The sequence below is a fragment of the Buteo buteo genome, chromosome 19 (assembly GCF_964188355.1).
Source record: "Buteo buteo chromosome 19, bButBut1.hap1.1, whole genome shotgun sequence".
Classification (NCBI taxonomy): domain Eukaryota; kingdom Metazoa; phylum Chordata; class Aves; order Accipitriformes; family Accipitridae; genus Buteo; species Buteo buteo.
Window position 1 is genome coordinate 28,740,050 of NC_134189.1, and position 13,732 is coordinate 28,753,781.

Here is a 13,732-nt window from a genome sequence, read left to right on the forward strand (position 1 = left end):
AAGGGAAAGCCTTGAGAGAAGCTTTGGTACTGTGGGCCTCCCTGAAGAATGCAGAATTTTGAACTGGTACACAAATCTCACTCTAGCCCTCAGTGGCAGGATGAGTGGGCGGGGAAGGAGGAAAACTGCAGGAGCAGGCTGCATTACAGATTATTTTTCTTTCCTGTCTGCATGAAGGTGTCCTGAGAAACAATCTTAAATTGTTCGTGGAATTGTGGAATCAGGAAAAATTTTTATTAAAGAACTTCTATTGGAATTTTCTTACAGTCTTGTTGCTGCTGTTAATGTTTAAACTGAAACATCTGGGGTTCAGGAAAGGTCCAAAAGAACTGATGCAGGGGTCTTATGGGATCCTACCATGACTCAGCAAAATGTCCTGCCAACTCACCCACCTCTGCAGCTGCTGTGTCAAGCTGCAGTTGAAATTTGCAGCCTCTGGAAGTCTTGGGGCTTCTGGGAGTGTTTTGGGTTTGGTTTGGTGTTCTTTTTTTGGGGGGGGAGTGGGGTGGGTGCAGGGCTTTGAATTAGAACAAAATAGAATTTCACAATATTAGTCCTCTGTGAAGTGGAATCAGCTTTTTCCTCTGAACTGCTGTCATGGTATGTTCTACAGAACAGAGAGGACTGCCTGCGTGGATTAGAGCCATGTTACTCCCCACATCTGGTTTTGAGCTAAGCTGAAGAATAAAGGGACTGTGAGTAGAGGCCATGGCCCCTACACTTTATCTTGCAATATATGATTCTGAGCCTGCTGAGACAGTCTTTGCATAAGTCTATATGCAAGAGTAGTCCTGCTGATGAGTATGTACATGCTTCAGTGTTGCTTGCATGTTCAGGGCCTTGATTAGACTGGGAAAGCACACAGATAACTGACTGCAGATCATGGATAGCAGTAAGAAAGGGAACAACAAAAAGTACCTCTGCTTGAGTGCCCTGATCAGAGCTTTGAAGAAGAAATCGGAGCCAGCTGTAGCCATTTCTGAAGGACAAGTTCACTTTAAAAAGACTGATCATAAAATGTCTCCTAAAAGCACCCAAAAGCTTCCTTATCTGTTGGGTTACTATAATTCTTGTTGCTGTCCCATGCAGTCAGAGCAGTTAATGACTATCCAGGATTTAAGATAAGAAATGACTGGCATAGTCCTAAAATACCCAAGACAGTATTTTCCTCTGAGTTGCTTGATCTTTTCAGGCTGTGCAAACCTGGGTATTTGAGAGGATAGCATGTTAAAACAGCAGCAATGCAGCATATTTCTTTGTAATCACAGTAATCAGTGAAATTCATTTTGCGAGTAACTGGGCTGCCAATGATGAGAATACAATGGTAAGTAATCTGTACCAGATCAGGAGCCAGAGTTTGTACTAGCATAAAGTCACTGTTTTGAAAGCTTCTGTGGAGGAGTCATTGAGTTAAAATTCTAATCCTACTCTGGTCTAAAGTTAGTGGATGGACAGAGTAATGGGATCTTCACTCAAATCATCCCCTTTGTAGTCAGAATAGGATTCAATGCTGGCATTTCAGCACCTCCTGCATCTTTCTGTGAAGTTCAGGTAAATATGCTGTGCCTTAGCTTCTGTCAGCTGGTATGTTTTTTGTTTAAATGGGTGTTCTCACCATCCATTTTCTTGCTCTAGAACATCTACTGGCACAGAAATCTGAATGCTCAGCTACTGTTTCCCTAGTCTGTCTGTCTGGGGTTTTTTTGTTTGTTTGTTTGTTTGTTTTTCTTTTTCCGTGATATTTCCCTTCTGGCTCCCTTATGCTGTCACTTCCTAAAGCCAAACCATTTAAAAGTGGTGCTGCCCATCTCCTTGTGAGCACAGAGGCCCATCACCACCTCTAAAAGTATTGTGGCAACAGAGTTGACAAACAGGACTTTAAGAAAGGTGTTCTTTTCAGCTGCATGTTTCCACAGGTCCTTGTCCTCCTCTTCCACCCACTGTGGTGTCATCTCATAACAGGTAGTACATACAACCTTGTTCTGTGCAATTCCTCTTGCAGCTTTTATAGGTGTCCCTTATTCATTTTAAGGGAGACTGCAGGTCATGAAGTTTTACCCAGCTCTTTATGCATCAAATCCTCATTCCTCTGAGAGTGAGTACTAGTGATGGAGGATCTACTCTAATCTTTGTGGTGATGGTGGTATGTTCCAGTTCTTCATTAATATTATCATCTTTCCCTCTTCGTGGTTACAATCCAAGCAGGAAGAAAAAAAAATAATCTCCATTACTCTTTCTAGTAATGTTTTTCTGCCTCTCTAGCTGCTAAAGCATTTTTCTGAATGGAAGACTGCTCATAAGACAGTTAAGAGGACAGCAGCTTATGAATTTGTAGATATGCAATGCTCAATAAGGCGTATCATGATCCACCACGTTAAAAGATTTTCAGGTTTAAGGAAATGCTTTTAATCTTTTTTGGCACCCTGGCAATGAAAGGGGAGGGTCAGTTGGATGAAGCAGGTGACATGTTTTGGAGGAAGGTAACATCACAGTAGAAACAGGAGAGTAGCTGTCCTCAAGCATGAGTTGATGTATCTCTTCAAAGGTTGGCACTGACTTACATATTTTTTTGGCTAGAATATCCAAATTTACCACTATTTCCACAAGGTTTCAACCATTGTCTCACTGATGAGTGAGATAAAATTGATTGTAATCTCACCAAAGCTGTGGAATAAATATCCCCTTTTAACTGTTACAGCAGCTGCTATGTAACTCCCCATCCCCTCCAAGGAAAAAGAAAAAATATCATCCTCCTCCTCCTTTCAGACACTGAATTTTCTTGTACAAAACTTTCATTATGGATTATGGTGGACTTTTTTTTTTTCTTTTCTCCCAGGTAGAAGGACAAATCGTTACAATACCTCAGCTGCATGCTGCTACTTAACTTCTGGGAAACTTAGATGCTGTATTTTCCTGGAAAGAAGTAACACAGGATTAAGCATGTGGTACTAAGCATGTTCATTGCCTCTAGTTTCAAAAGCTTCCCCTAAGTATGTGTAGAAATGTAAAATGGTCTATATTGCTTTGAAGACCTGGTTTTACATTGTTCCTTTCTTCCTAATAGAAAAGATTTAAATAATGTTTGGAGATACATGTTCAAGGGTTCAAAGTATATATGCTCCTTGCGCAAATTCTGGCACATGGCCTCCTTGTCCCCTATATGAGGGAGCCAGATTTCACTCAGTCCTCCATACACGTCAGGGAAAGAGAAGAACTTAAGTTAAATAAAAGGATTCTCTTATCAGCGTTTGTATGTCTTGCTGGCCTCATGAAAGTCCTAACTGGGGAGACAGACAAAATAAGTTTAGTATGTACTGCTGTATTAATACAGTGATAGACAGGCCCTGCTACAGTGGGCTTGCCCTATAAATGGGCAAGATGGATAGAAGGAAGAAAGAGAAACAGGAACACAGAGGTACAGCAATTTACTCACGTTTGCACAGGCTGTCCAGTGACTGCTGTGATTCCTAGCCCTGTCTATAGCTTGTGTTGCCTGCTATGGCAGCGTTGGCCCCAGTATACAGGTGTTCATAAATAGCAAACCAGGAAACCAAATAATTCCACAGATGCTGTTCTGTCTTCTCGAAGTATTTTTTGAATGGTGCATGTCTGTGGTAGAAGGTGTTCTGGAGGCAAGATGACTGACTGTTCTGCAGCCATGCTTCTATTGATCCCCTTGGCCTTCCCGGTATGCAGGTGTTCATGGACATCCTACTCTGTAAAGAGAGAGGTCCTAATAAAACATATCTCTTATTATTATTTTATTGGAATATTGCCCAAAAGCTTTAAAGACATTGGTATGGAAGAACATTAGAAGCCCATGCAACCCATTAACATGCAAGATGTCACTGCAGACTGCCCAAAGGTTTTCAGGCAGAGCTCAAGTATGTTGGTAGAGAGCTTAAAGGTGGTGGTTCCAGGCTAGGCCCCCTCCACCTTCAATTCAGGTAGCTCTTGCTTACACTAGTTATACAGAGCAGATTTATGGTCATGAATCTGGCTCTTAGTTTCCACTAAGATGAAGCTTCCACTTGGAAAAAGCTGCTTGGTCATTACTTCTAATATTAAATTTTTCATGGAAGCATCTGTGCAATTGACATAGGGATGACGTTAGATTATGATAAACAAGCACAGAAGCATAATTACAAGTGGAAAAGGTGAAAGTCCACAAGGATCCATTTTCTAATATGTGGCCCTTAGCAAGGAAAACTGCTGAAAAGACCTTTCTGGAAATATTTGGCTTGGCACTGTAGATCATATTCCTTATTGTATGTGATGATCCTGACTTACGATTGAGGCCCTCTTTTGAGAAACACTGTACCATTGTATTTCCTTATATGTGCTGTCAGTCAGGAACTTGGGGGGGGGGGGGGGGTTGTGGTTGTTTTTTTTTAAAAAGGGCAAGCTTGCTAAAAGATGGACACCTGATATGAAGGATCTTTAGCTTTCACTTTCATGCCACCCTTGGAATATACAAGGACAAATACAGATAGCGTGATATTTGGATCAAAGTGACTGCCTTTCCTGCATGCCATACAGGTGGTGTTAGTACTGTACAGATTATAAATGCATAGAGTCAGGGAAGACAAAAGGCACAAGTGTAGTGATTCTGTAAGAGTAACTTAACAGATGCAGTTAACATGACACAATACATGCTAGAGAGCAAGTCACTAAGGCAATTGGAGTATTCTGTTGCTTTAGGAAACCTTTTTATTACACTGTGACTTTTAAAAAGTTGAGGTAGTTAATTTTTAGACATTTCTAGTGAAGTCCTTCATGGAAAATAAACTTTTTGGACAATTTATCCCATGATAAATTGTAGCATGACTTCATGAAGTGGAATGGCGAGACCAGTTATGAAGTATTTTTTTTAAAATTAGTAAGAAGGCTTAGCCTTATTTTTCACCTAGGACAAAACTCATACTTACAAAGTCTTTGAAAATAAGAGCCTTTCCAAAAAGATCGGTGTGGTGGTGTTAACAAGGTAAAGATCACCCACCCTACCAGCGGATGCAATGGAGATGATCGTCGTTCTGCTACAGCATGCCATAAAACTCACTAGGTGGAGCTCTAAGGTACCAGGTAATCCCTCGGGGGACCTACATGGAAGAAACGCTCAGTGTATCCATGGGAAGACTCGAGCATGGCATTCACAACTGCACCTCAGCATAGTCGCACAAAAATAAGGGACCGGAATTAAAATAATAATACTCCTGCCCTACCCCTAAAGGATTAAGGACAGGAATGCCCAAAGCAGAGGTGTAAACATTCAGAAAGCAAACAGCTTTTGCGCCATGCACTAGTTATTTAGTTTTATGAAGGGAAAAGATAGTGGTGTGTACTTTTACTAACCAAGCAGCTGGGCTGAACAACTTTTCTCACGTTTTCTTCCTGCCTCTTCAGGCTTAAGGATACTTAATGGTGCTACTCTCTGGGCAAGCGTATTGTACTGAAACATGCATACGTTTGGGAGGAACTTGACAAAAAGAAGCATCTAAGGTTATGACAGGGTGTATCTATTATCCAAGTAATAAGTGGATGTCGCACACAACAGGCAGCCTTGCTGGGGAATTACGAGTTAAAACAACCTAAAGTAGCAAAGCGTTTCAGTAGGGGGGGGTCTGCGAAAGAAAGGCGGGTGTAAAGCAAATAGGGGTGCAAAGTCGTAAGAGGGGATGTCTGCAAGCTGAGTCAGTCTGGAAGTCTTCAGGGTCATGAAATTTGCCCCGAAGGGGGCAAATTTCTCAAGTGTGGGCTTAAAACGGAAGGATTTTCTCCTTCAGGGGGGTGGTGACAATGTCATATTCGTGAACGCGTCTGTATCGGGCTCAGCTGCAGCTGCCCTGATAATTTTGGGGAGATTGTCTGGCCCAGGCCCGGCCGGGGCCACACGGGTCACCTTGGGGAGCCCCGGTTGCCTCGAGCACATCGTGGCTTGGAGGAGCAGGACCGGGGGAAGGCCGGCCGGGGTGGCCGGCTGGAGAGGGGCAAGCGGCTCTGCAGCAAAGCCCTCGGAGCGCTGGAGAAACCCAGCGGCTGGTAATGACCCGGGCCAAGTGGGAACGGCAGCGCCAGGAGTTTGTGAGGCTAAGAGGGCAGGCGGGGGGCGACCAAACCCAAAATTTTTCTTTTAGTCCGAGCCCGGGAAGGGGGGGGGGGGGAATCCCCCTCCGCGGTTGTCAGGGAGACGGGCGGCCGGGTTCGCCGGACTGTCCGCCCTCAAAGGCCGCAGCCCGGGGGGAGCCATTTCCTCGCGGCTCCCTGCGAGGGGCGCGGGGCTGCGGCCGCCCCCGGCCGCGGGGGGGCGCCCTCTCGGGCTGGGGCGGGGCGGGGCGCTAACGGTCCGCCCGCGCGCCCCGGCGGCTGAGGGGGAACAAAGCTCGGGGCTCGCGCGGCTGCGGACGCCCGAGGACGAAGCCCGGTAACGGCCGCAACGGCTCTCTGCGGGCTTCCTACCTGTCGGGAGGCGGGAGCGGTGGCTAGGCAGGGGAGGGCATCAGGCCGCTGAGCGCCCCGCGCCTGACTAGCAGACACCTCTCGGGGCGGGGAAGAGTTCCACCGCCTCGCCGATTCCCCCCCCCCCCCCCCACCGGCGGGGCTCAGGGGCAGTCCCGGGGGCGGCGGGGGGCGGCCCGGCCCGCCCCGGCCCGCCCCGGCGGCCGGCACCGCCCCCGCCGCGGGAGCCCCGGCGAATCAGCGGGGCGCTGTCAGGGCGTCAGCGCCGGCGGCTCCGCGCGGCCGGCCCCGAGCGCGTCCCTTATCGCAGACAGGCAGCGGGGGCCGGGGATCGCATCATTATCATGGGCACTGTTTGCTTTTCGCGGCGCTGCTGTTTGCTTTTCGCTCTCGCCTGGGCCGGCAGGTTGGCGGGAGGCAGCGGGGGCGCAGGTAAGAGGCGGGGGGGGGGGGGTGCTGCGCCGCCGTGCCGCCTTCCCCAGGCTCGGGCGGCGCGGAGCCGTGGCCCCGGGGGGACCGTGTTTGTCCGCTCTCCTCTCCCCGGTGTAAGGTGTTGAGGGGGAGGTCACTTCTCGCTGCTAGTAGCGCCGGGGGTGTTGGAAGTTGTAGTGGGGAGGCGTTTTCTCGCGTGTTTGACACCGCCGGAGCCAAGGGATGTCTGGAGGGAGAGACGGGGAAGAAAAAGTTACTTTCCTTGAGCGCCTACGAGGTAAATCTGTGCTGAACCCTAGAGATTCCGTAGGGGAAGCGTTGGCTGTTACATCTTCACAGGTTTTCCCTGGCTGCGCATTAACCCAAAGACCTGTTTTTTTTAACAGCCGCGCTCGTATCTGTTTAATAGCAGGAATGATATTAAGTGTTTGCTCCGGTGTTTAAAAACAACAACAACAAAAAACCCCCAAACAACAAGCCCCAAACCCCATCTGCCTAGGAATGTTGTAAGCCCAAAGTAATTTCTTAAAGATGTGTATGCAGTCTCTGAAGTTGTGCTAGAAGCAATCCTTTAAGGTGAAGGGGGGGGGGGCGGGCGGAAAAATCCCTTTTCCTCAGATACAAGAGTTTAAAGGCAACAAAATGAACAAAGTCAGCGTAGAAGTTCTTAAAGTCCAAGAAATGCAGTGTGAGATGTGGAGCAGAAAGGGGCTCATATTTGGTTTTGCCCTTTCATTTGACTCATTGGCATTCACGCCTGACTCCCAGGCATCCTCTGGTTGCTGTGAAATGTCCCCCTTGGCTCAATGCAGTTTGAATTTTTGACGGCATTATAAAGAGTCCAGCTGTCACTTTTGCTGATCTTGATGGGAGATGGGTGCCGGTTTAATGAGTCAAAAGTATGAACCAAGGCTTTTTTTTTAAAAAAAAAAAAAAACTAACAAAAAACTTCTTTTCTTTTTGTGCTTGACTGGATCTGTGTCTGATCTGGGCAACACCCTTGGATCCCCTAAGCTAATTCACGTAAATCATAGCTAGATCTGAACCGTCTCAGCGGTTAAAATAAACGAATGGACAAGAAAGAAGGAAACAGATTGCAGCAGTCCTGCGTGTCTCCAGAAAATACAACGCTCTGCGTTCTGTTCCCCTCTTTCTTTAAAAAACCCCAACAATACAGCGTCCAGGCGATTCTCTTGCTAGGATCCCTGAGGTGCCCCGCGGGGCCGTCCTGGTCTGCACCTCTCAGAGGAGTTCTCTGCTGTGTGCCATGCCACAAGGTCTGATGATTCTCTCCTCTCTAAATAGCCCCCTCCTGTCCCCGGTGACTTTGAAGGATCCATGTGTTATCACTGGAGAGGGCTGAGCGAGCACTTCTGCAACAATTAGCGTTAGGATTTCAAGCTCACAATAGAACTGTTTTCACTTTAGTGCACCTTTTTTGAGGATCTGTTAATCTAATTGGCACGAAACCAACCGCCCGTGTCTCCCGCTGGGTGCCCCCCTCCCTCCGCAGCACCCCTCTCTCCTCGACACTCCCCAAGACGGAGGGAGGCTGCGCTCTGTGCAGCTCTGCTGGTTGTTAGCCGGCTGCTCACCCGCCCCTCCCGGGCAGAGCGCTCCCCTGCCCGCCTGCCCGCCTCTCTCCTCCCGGGAGCCCCAGATGTGGTTCTGGCGTGGAACGGTGAGGGAATCCCTGCGAGGTGCGTTAGTGACACGGCGGCCGCGGCTGACAGCGGCGGGCGGCCCGGCCCGGCCCGGCCGGTCTCCCCGGGGCGGCGGCGTCGCCCCCCCCGCGGCGGCCCCGCCGCAGCCCCTCGCGTAGGGCGCTGCGGGTGCCGGGGTGGCCGGGGACCGTCTGTGGGGAGCGCGGGGCGGGCAGGGCAGGTTAGGTTAGGCAGGGCTTGAAATGTCCCCATGTTAACAGCACGCTCCATCCCCTGAATAGGTCGGTGCTTTTTTTTTTGCTTTTTTTTTTCCTATGTTCACTTCATTAACATTCCCACGACTACCAAATCTCGACTCTCTCTCATCCTCCTCCCTCCCCCATCCTCTTTAAATCCGGGGGAGAAAACGAATGCCCGTCACTGAAGTGTTTGTAAAGGCTTCCTACCCTGAAAACAAGAAAAGCGGTCTGGGTCCCCCCTTTCAGAGTCCGGCTCACCAGTAAGGCACCCGCCCAGGCAGGGGCCAGGAAGACTGCTGGGACCTTTTCCTTCTAAATGAGTTTGAGTCCATGTAGATGGTGTTATTGCAGGTTGCTTTTCTCCACGCTAACTTACCGAGTTTCATATGGTCTTCCATTTATTTATTTTTTTCCCTCTTAATAAAAAGGATTAATGTGGTTTTGCTGTTCAAATATTTCTTCTTCTCATTCCCCCACCAGCCTAGTTTATTTAAACTAGGGTCTGTCTTTCTAAATTCAGCAGATCTCTTTGCTAGAATATGCAGATGGGCTTTTTTTCCCTCCTCTTACAGGTCATTTAAACGCTCTGTTTTACTAAGATGTGGGTCTCCAGTACCAGACCTATATGGCAGATGCTAATTTCTAGTATGTCTTAATGATTTCCTAATGCAGAAACGTGGGACCGAGTCCCTCTAGCTTGGTGGAGCGGCGCTTATGAGTGACTTAAGAATAATACGTTGGTTTGTTCAGTTATTTAACCTTAGATGTTCCCATTTCCAGGATGACACTCGGAAGGCAGGCAAGCAAACAGCTTCTTCAAGGGGAATATCTGTCCTTGATGGTTTTCTGTGTCTCAGGTCTCCCTTCTCATCTGTCCCCTTGGGGTTTGTTCTGTGCTTCCAGATGTTGACGAGTGCGCAGAAGCTACGGATGACTGTCACATCGATGCAATTTGCCAAAACACACCAAAATCCTACAAATGCATCTGCAAGCCAGGCTATAAAGGCGAAGGGAAACAATGTGAAGGTAAGGACAGCTCGACTCCTCTCCTCTCTCTCCTCCCCTCCCTTCTCTTATTTGTTTGCTCTGTAAAAGCTTTTGTAAATAGCTGAATTCCTGAAACGATTAATGCAGATTTACAGCTGCTTAACCTCAAGTCTCGGTGTTTATTGGCAAGCATCCCCCTGCTGCTTTTGCTAATTGTCCCGCGTCACAAACGTCGTGTCCGCCAGCCGCCTTCTTCTTCAAAAAAAAAACCCACTAAAAGGGGGTGGGAGTCCGTTTCCTCCCGAGGCGGCTCCCGGGTTCGCACCGGCTCGTCCCGGGCGGTGCTGGGCCCGCTGCCGCCGGGGCTCGAAGCGCCGCGCCGAGCACGTGGGCCCGCCCCGCCGGGGCGCGGCCGGGGGCCCTGGGGACCGGGGGCCCTGGGGACCGGGGGCCCTGGGGACCGGGGGCCCTGGGGACCGGGGGCCCTGGGGACCGGGGGCCCTGGGGACCGGGGGCCCTGGCTCGCTCCGCGGCGGAGAGCCGGCGGGGAGGGCTGGCCGCCGAGAGTAGCCGCGGCCGCCGTGCCTGCGGGTGGCCCCGTCCCTCCCGGCGGCAGGCGGCCGGGGAGGCCTCACGCCCATCTCCCGCCGGCCGGCGGGGCTGCGGGGAGCCGGGGCCCCCTCCCTCCGCCGCGGGGGCCGCGCCCGCCGCCGCCCGGCCCGCGGCCTCCCCACCCTGGCCCGGCGCGGCGTTGCCGCGGGCTGTCCCGGTCGCTCTCCTCGGGTTCCTCTGAGGCACGGGGGAGCTCGCACCTTCCGCCTGGCTAACGTGTGATTTACCGACACCCCTCTCCCCCAGCGAGAGCCTCCTTCCCCCCGGCTGGTTACAGGAGGTGCTTTTCTCTGTCAACGCCAACAGGACGCTGGAGCTTGCTCCTCTGTGGCACTGTGCGTGTGTCATGATCGTGTATATTTTGAGTCGGTGGAACGCTATTTTGGAAGGAACTATTTCAGATTAATGTACTTGCGCAGAGTTTAAAAAGTTGTTTTACTTTTGTACGCCCTTGCATCAATCCACACAATTGAGAAAGACCTAGCGTGTTTTGTTAGGCACTGTGTACGCTCATATTTCAGGTTTTATGAACTCCATCTTGTCTGTTGAACCTCAGCAGAGAGATTGTTCTCTGGTAAAAAGAAGGAATATTGTAGTCACAGCAGAGTGCCTTACAAATAAAAGATGCAAGATTATTTTTTTTTTCTACATGCAGGTGCTTAGCAGCTATAAAACTTCTCCTTACAATTCTCTCTCTTTCTACGGCAGACTGAAACTTTCAAAATGTGTATGGCGAGTCCATTAAAAAGATTAAAGACCTAGAAATGACTTTGCTGAAGTCTACAAAAATTTGAAACTACATATTATTCTCCATGGACTTCCAGTGTGTTTGTTCAAGTGCCCTCGTAAAGCATTTTTGTGGTTGTCATATTTTTCTGTCTTGGGCTTAAATTGACAGAGACAAATTCCTACTGTCCACTTCTTGGTGCTCTAGTGTCTCTGAGCTGCTGTTCATTTGCAAGCCAGATTTTCTTTCTTGCAAACAGAATCATCATTCAGCACCACTTCTTCCTCTATTCATCCCTTCCAGGGAAAGAGCTCTGTGCAGAGAAAATGTACTCAAGGCCACAGCTGTGGAGGTTACAGCGTTCTTAGAATTGGTAGTTCTTGTATTAGTTTTCCACATCAAGTTTCCTTAAGCTTTAACTACTCCTATTTTAGCTGTTGAGCTCTGTTTAATGGTAGACCTGACTGATATTCATGCTTATTTAATACACATGTTTCTCTTTGCCTGACTTACCTTGGCTCAGTAAAAAAGAGAGCCCCGTAACTAGTAAAACATCAGATTTCTCTTTAGAATGATATATGGAATCATGGAATTTCTGTGGCTGATGTCAAACTCTTATATCTGGTGGCATTTAGTGTTCAACAAGCTTGACAAGGTGGAACAGACTGCAACACGTTCTGCATGGATGTTAATTGTCCAGCGTTAGTCAGGTAAATGAATGTAAGCTGCCTAAACCAGGCATTACTGTTAATGATATATAACTTTTTCTTACAGTGTTACAATAACAGTTCTAAAGATTTTGCATCAGTCGGCTCTATATCTTAAGTTTGTAATTAGTACCAAACTTCAGGATAAGCAGAAAGCTTGAAATATTTTTGGATGCTTCCTTTCTGGACCTTATTTTAGATTACTTACATAGTACCTCTTAATTTGAGCCCAAAGTACTTTGAAACTTTGCTATTGAAGTTATGTACCTTCAGTGGCAGGCAGATGTTATGTCCTTTTCATAAGTGAGTAACCTCAAAACTATAGAGGTGAAGGAAGGGTCATACAAGTCAGTGGCAGACCTAAGATCTGCCTCAGGTCTGCTGTTCACATAGAGTGGGTTTATTTTGCATCCTGAGGTCAAGTATTCAAAACCTACAGAAATAAACAGACTAGCAGCATTGATTGGTATTTAATATTCTGTCACAAGAAGATGCCTGTAATAAGCCTTTAAAAATTATCTTTAAGATAAAAGTGACTGTGGTTGTAACAACAAAGGCGAAATACACCAAACAGTTTTTGTTGTGCCAAAACCAAAGCTGGCTCATTAAACGATTCTGAATCTTTATAACTGAGCTTTTCTAAATAAGCTTTTTGATCACTGAAACTAGTTACCTATGAGAAAAGGATGTCTTTTGTACAGATAATGCGCCTCTGTAACTAAGTTTATAGCAAACTGCCTGTATTGCTTCATGTCTAAAGAACATTCACTACAGCATAACTAACTCCCTTATAGTGCAGGCTCTCATATACAGCCAGTTTTTACTAAACAAGCAGAATTGCATTAGTGCAGTGAACTTAAAGAAATGATACTGTATGATCAAATTTTTCTAATAAATTTTAGTGAGCTGCCAGTTTAGGTTATACTGAGGCATTACAATTAATTTAGGAAGGTGTGCATGTTAATTTACTTTAAACATCAGTCTTAAATACTGCTTTCATTCACTTGAAATCCATTTTTAGGGAAAGGGGTAGAGTATGAGAACTAACATGTTTTTGATGTTTCTTGAGTTTTATAAAGCAGTAGAGCACATATTTGTACAAATATGTCCAGTATGTGAATATGTATTTTGTGTACTCTTGTGTATTTGTTTATATTTTTTCATTCAAAGAAAATGAGTAGTTTAAAAAAATGGAATCTTTAGGTTAATGCAGGAAATGTGGACCCCAGCCACTTGTGCAGGATTTTGTGCATATTTTGCTGTTCTGACCTAAAGGGCGGGGAGAAGTACATAAGAGGGAAGCATTCCTTTAAGGATATGTGGAGAGCTCTAGCAGCAATTACACTGAAATGAAACATTTTCTTTACCGTCTGTTAAATTGCTTTAGCAGGGAATTTGTTTCTGAACTTTGCTTTTCTCCCAAAATGTCTTTTGGACTGGGTTTTTCCTGAGTTTCTGATGATTGGGGATGACTTCTCAGTTCATGGATCTACCCTACCTTTTTTCTTTTTTTTTTTTTTTTTCTGGGTAGCCTTCTTGCCTGAACCAGCTGACCTATTTCCACAGAGCACAGTTGTTTCTTCAGACAGAAGAGTTGCTCATTCTTCCTGTGTCTTGTCTCCTGCTTCCCTCTCTAGATTTTGGTTTACCTTTTTTTTTCAACCAGCTATCTGCTATGCTTTGTCAAGCCATATGGCCAGCATTGCTGTGATGATATTTCCCCATATCACATAATAATACCAATAGCCTTTGACCGCAAATTCTCTAGCTGGCTTTTTCATAGGACAGAATAATGTGTCCAACCCAAGTAATCTTTAAAAAAATATTTGCTTTCAGTTGTCCATTTATATTCAACATACAAAATCTATTAATTGATAACTGATTCAGTTGCCTAGGCAGACCTACTTC

The 13,732-nt window shown here is 47.0% G+C and overlaps 1 protein-coding gene across 1 annotated transcript in view; it reads left to right on the top strand.

Moving 5' to 3' along the window:
• Window positions 1-6,779: 6,779 nt before the first annotated feature.
• The window catches only part of SCUBE1 (signal peptide, CUB domain and EGF like domain containing 1), a 210,821-nt gene continuing 203,868 nt past the window's right edge, over window positions 6,780-13,732 (top strand). The window contains exons 1-2 of the mRNA XM_075051294.1: window positions 6,780-6,888; window positions 9,695-9,817. Of these exons, the coding sequence (XP_074907395.1) occupies window positions 6,801-6,888; window positions 9,695-9,817 (211 nt within the window). The 5' untranslated portion in view covers window positions 6,780-6,800. The remainder of the gene's footprint in view (window positions 6,889-9,694; window positions 9,818-13,732) is intronic.